The 4,873-nt window shown below is 39.7% G+C and overlaps 1 protein-coding gene across 2 annotated transcripts; it reads left to right on the forward strand.

Moving 5' to 3' along the window:
- Positions 1-797: 797 nt before the first annotated feature.
- Positions 798-3,581, forward strand: LOC120312893 (endogenous retrovirus group 3 member 1 Env polyprotein-like). 2 transcript variants are annotated; one of them, XM_039354203.1, is made up of 2 exons: positions 798-2,506; positions 2,537-3,581. In XM_039354203.1, exons 1-2 carry the CDS (start codon positions 833-835, stop codon positions 3,020-3,022), a joined length of 2,160 nt encoding a protein of 719 aa, XP_039210137.1. In that variant the 5' UTR covers positions 798-832; the 3' UTR covers positions 3,023-3,581. The 2 variants fall into 2 exon arrangements, with proteins under 2 accessions (XP_039210137.1, XP_039210143.1); XM_039354209.1 differs by having other exon boundaries at positions 1,309-1,431; positions 1,887-3,581.
- The last annotated feature ends 1,292 nt before the right edge of the window (positions 3,582-4,873 follow it).

Consider the following 4,873-nt stretch of genomic DNA (forward strand, 5'->3'; position numbering starts at 1 on the left):
AGGGTAGTGAAATTAATTAATGAGGCTGTGGGAATTAAGTGGGATTATCACACAGCTTGGCACCCCAGTAGCTCGGCTATTGTTGAAAGGGGGAATCAAAAATTAAAACAAACTTTGATTAAATTAATGGAAGAAACAAATTTACCCTGGAATAAATGCCCCCCCTTGGCCTTATTAAGGATACGAACACAACCACGTAAGGATATTGGATTGTCATCATTTGAACTCATGTTTGGAGTACCTTATATGGGGAAGGAGGGATTACCAAGAATTGAATTAAAAGATAAAATAATTAGAAAATATGTTCTTGAACTGTCCAGATGTTTTTCTCTCCTGCGACAGAAAGGCATTCTTGCCCAAACTCCACCCTTGGACTTTGCAGTACACCAATACAAAGCAGGACAGTGGGTGTTGATAAAAGCCTGGAGAGAGGAAAAACTAACTCCAACCTGGGAAGGACCTTACATTGTCTTGTTAACCACTGAGACATCTATCCGGACAGCTGAAAAAGGTTGGACCCATTACTCCCGAGTAAAAGGGCCCGTGCCAGCCCCAGAGGAGTGGAAGGTGGAATCTCACCAAGGAGATCCACTGAAGCTAAAGTTTCGAAGGACTTCATGGACTAACAGTCAATCTTCCTGACAGAAAGGGGGGTAATAGAGGAAAAAGGACTAAACTTTATATTTCTTTTTCTATCTAGAACCAAATGAAAACCAAGACCTCCCGCATGTGCTGATTTTGTGGGTATCTTTCTGGGTGTTGTGCTGCTCTCACTGTATTAATTGTGTTCAGTGTACAGGGTGAGATAAAGTGTGATATAAAGTTTTAGAAGATGTATTGGAACGTTACAAGGTGGTATGTCTGGGGAGGGGTTCTTATTATATTCTTAAAACCTGTCCAACCATTGGAGTCATGTAAGCAATGTGTAAAAATGACAAAGAGAGAGGGGAAAATTGAATACACAATGATATACCACACTATTATCCCTGAATGTTTACAGACTGACTTGACAGACTGCATTCAGAATGAAACACAATACAAGCGCTGTAACACTAGCACAGGGGTAGAATGTTATGACCCAAAAGCAATAGGACCAGTAACTGCAAAAATGTGGGTATATGCTTATAAAGGAGGGGAAAATGCATTTCAAATGTTCTCATTAAGCCAAATCAGACAAGGCTATATAGCTCATAATGAAACTAGGGGTGAAACTAGTGTGGGGGTGTGTTTTGATGCCTGCCAAGCTATTAATAATGGGCAAGGATCTGACAACTCATTTGGAGTAAAATGTAAAAATTTAGAGTGGGAAAGAAGTTATATGAAGGAAAGGAAATACTTATTCCAGGAAACAGCACCTACATTGAGTACGGGACATGTTGCTTTTGCTCCAAGCTATGATTACTGGTATACTACTATAAACCCAAATGAAAGGAATAGAGGACCAAAGGGAATGAATATCAGTATGGGAAATACCAGGACTGATTGCATTCAAGGAAAATGTAACCCCCTCTGTATATACACAAATCAGTCACTGGAAAAAGGAATCCAATATAGAGAATTTGGAATAGGAATAGATGGAATTGGAAAGGACCCATGGGGGTGGCTAATATTAAAAATAGAAACAACTAAGGTAAAACCAATACGCAAAAGTATATTTTGGTCATATTACCAGGAATTCGAAAAATTAGAATTACCTGAATTTCCTAAGAAAGCAGTAAATATGTTTGTGCAGATGGCTGAAGAAATTGCTAAGACTCTAACGGTGAGCAATTGTTTTGTGTGTGGAGGAACAAATATGGGAGAACAGTGGCCATGGGAAGCTCAAGAATTAAAACATGAGATTGTGGTAGAAATGTGGAAAAATAAGACTCTCAAATTCATAAAAGGAACAGAGGGAACTTGGGCATTAACCACAAATTTAGTGGGGAAAATATGTTATGAAAGGAAAAAGAAGAATAGGAAAGTTGCAGTAGGAGACATGATTTGCTTGGCTATATGGAATAATGGCAGTTGGTGGGGAGGAAGTGGAATATCAAAGAAGGAGACATTAAGTGAAATAACTGAGATGGCTTATTTGAAAGATCCTGAAAACGACACCCTGGACTGGGTAGCCCCCGAAGGTATGTATTGGATATGTGGAAAATATGCCTATGGGTATCTACCCAAGGGGTGGTATGGATCTTGCATCTTAGGGATAATAAAGCCAAGTTTTTTCCTCCTCCCCATCGAACGGAAACAATTGCTGGGACTAACTGTATATGATGATTTATCAGATAAGGTCCGAGCAAAAAGAGCCATACAGCCAAACAATGTAGAAATTGGAACTTGGAAGGATGATGATTGGACTCCAGAGAAGATCATCAAATATTATGGACCTGCTACTTGGGCGGAAGATGGTACTTTAGGTGCCAGAGAGCCCATCTATATCTTAAACAGGGTGATCCGGCTGCAAGCAGTACTTGAAATAATTACTAATGACACTATAAGTACTCTGACACATCTGGCTAAGGAAAGCGTAAAATCTCGAACCTACATCATGCAAAATCGTTTAGCCTTAGACTACTTATTAGCCCAAGAAGGAGGGGTATGTGGGAAATTTAATTTGAGTAATTGCTGTATTGAAGTGGATGAGAGTGGAAAAGTAGTAAAGGAAATTACAGACAAAATGATAAAATTAGCTCATGTCCCAGTTCAAACCTGGAGGGGACTGACCTTAGATGGAGTAAATAATTGGCTTGGAGGATGGTTTACAGACTGGAAGGAGTTAGCAAAATTTGCAATATTAGGATTCTTGGCTATTATGTTTTTTCCTTGTTTGATTCCTCTCATACAAACATTAATAAAACGAACAATGAAAAGCATGACTTTAATAACAACTTCAATAGAGAGTGGAAAGAAAGAAACAATGTTGGTAATGAGAATAGGAAGACAGGGGTTGAAAGAAGTAGATTCAGAATGTAAAAACTTGCTTCCACAGGAACCTAAAGAAAATATTGGGAGTTATGAATTGTTAAAAGTATAAAAGAATAAATTCAGGTGGAAAAGGAAAAGGGGGGATTGAAGGAAATAAAAAATTAAGGAAATAAAAGTTATTCTTTTAATAATTGTAGAAATAATTTAGAAATGTAATGCCATTATATGAAACTGTCTCTTTAGTACTAATGTAATGCTGTAACACAAATGTAACAATGCAATGCCAATATATGACCAAATGTTTACTATATCCTGCCTAAAAAAAAAAAAAAAATCTCCTGGACATAGGAAATTACACTTTGAGTGGAAATCCTACTATCAAAGAAGGGGATTTTAACCCAAAGTGAGAATTCCAGATAAACAAGATAACAGCAGATGGACGGAAGAGGTCAGGTTAACAAAGTACCACTTCAGAGAAAATCATTAAGATGAAAGAGATGTGACAATGCATTGTAGGGCTATAAAATGCAAAACCTGAAACCAGGTCGGGGTGCTCCTGGAATCCAATCCATAGGGAAGGATCCAGGGGGCCGCGTTTGCAAACGCCTCTCTCTCTCTTCTATTCTTTTTCTTTCTTATTCTGTTTATGTTATTTTCCAATAAACCTTTGTTTTGTTAATCAGACTTGTCTTCGTATTGTGAGTATAAAAATTTGGGGTTTTTACATCTCACAGCAAGATCTTGGGCTTGTTGGCGAATTTTTAAATATACGGCTACCACAAGGATTTGATTGCTTGCCAATGGATTTATTTAGGGCAGATCTGGTGGCTCCCGTGTCAACTAGCATCGGGACAACCTGTCCTCCCACCCTTATTTTAACAATGGGCTCTGGGCGTGGGGCGATAGAACCCTGTCCTCTTCAGTCTTCCCATTCCATGTCAGCTAAGCCGATCATGTTTTCTTCTCTTTCCTCTGTCTGATTGGGATAAACTGGATGCTCTCTTCCTTTGAAGCTCTTTCTGAAGCCTCTCTGGAAAGTCCCTCTAAATCCGCTTCCTCTTCCTCTTCCATACTGGCGAGATTGTCCCCTGGGTTGGCCATTCCTCTGGGGGCACTCCCTTTGCCAGTGTCCTTCTTGTTTACAGATGGCACACTGATTGGGTCCTAGGCATGTTCCTCCCAATGCCACGGCTAACATTTCAACTTTCTTTTTTTCTTTTTGATCTGATTTGCGTTCCTCCTCCCTGTCACGGTTACGGAACATATTGAAGCATTGAAATATTAGTGTTATCTGGTCCAGGAACCAACACCTCTCTTAGAGGGGCAATATTTTCTTCTGTTTTTTTTTTTCTGCCTTAGTCCTGGTTCGGCTAGAAACTGATGTCTTGCTTTCATTTTCAAATTTATTCAAGCTTTTATCTGTTTCTTGAAGGGATCCAGCTGTTGCTAATTTTCCTTCCTCACCGGCTTCTGGCTGAAATTGGGCTTCTCTTTCAGGCAGAGGGAGTGGAATTTGCTGATTTATTCTCCCTTCTTCTCTTCTAGGAACAGTAGGGGGGTGGTCTGGCAATTTCCTCCCTATCTTCCTGGCTGAAAATCTTAGCTTTTGTTTGAGGCTTGGCTTTTTGGCTTGCCAAATATATCTTTGCACACTCTATCTGACATTTTGCTAACCATCTCTGTTTTTCTGCAATGTTGATTTTCCATAGGGGTGCTGGTCCCAATAACCATTTCCAGTCACAATTTGATGAACCCGTGCAACGAGTTCGGGATTCGCCCATCCCATTTTTGGCCACCCTATGCCCAGGGCAGTCCACTCAGATTCACAGAATCTTTTTAACATGGCTGGATTTGGTTTTGGATCTCCATAATCCCTAGAAAAACCCTTTTTGAAATTCTTTAACATGCACTGGAGTGGCGTCTGGTCAACGCTCTCCTTTGACTTTTTCCCACCCATTTC

The sequence above is a fragment of the Crotalus tigris genome, unplaced genomic scaffold, assembly GCF_016545835.1.
Source record: "Crotalus tigris isolate CLP2741 ecotype Arizona unplaced genomic scaffold, ASM1654583v1 scf7180000017568.13789103, whole genome shotgun sequence".
Lineage (NCBI taxonomy): Eukaryota > Metazoa > Chordata > Lepidosauria > Squamata > Viperidae > Crotalus > Crotalus tigris.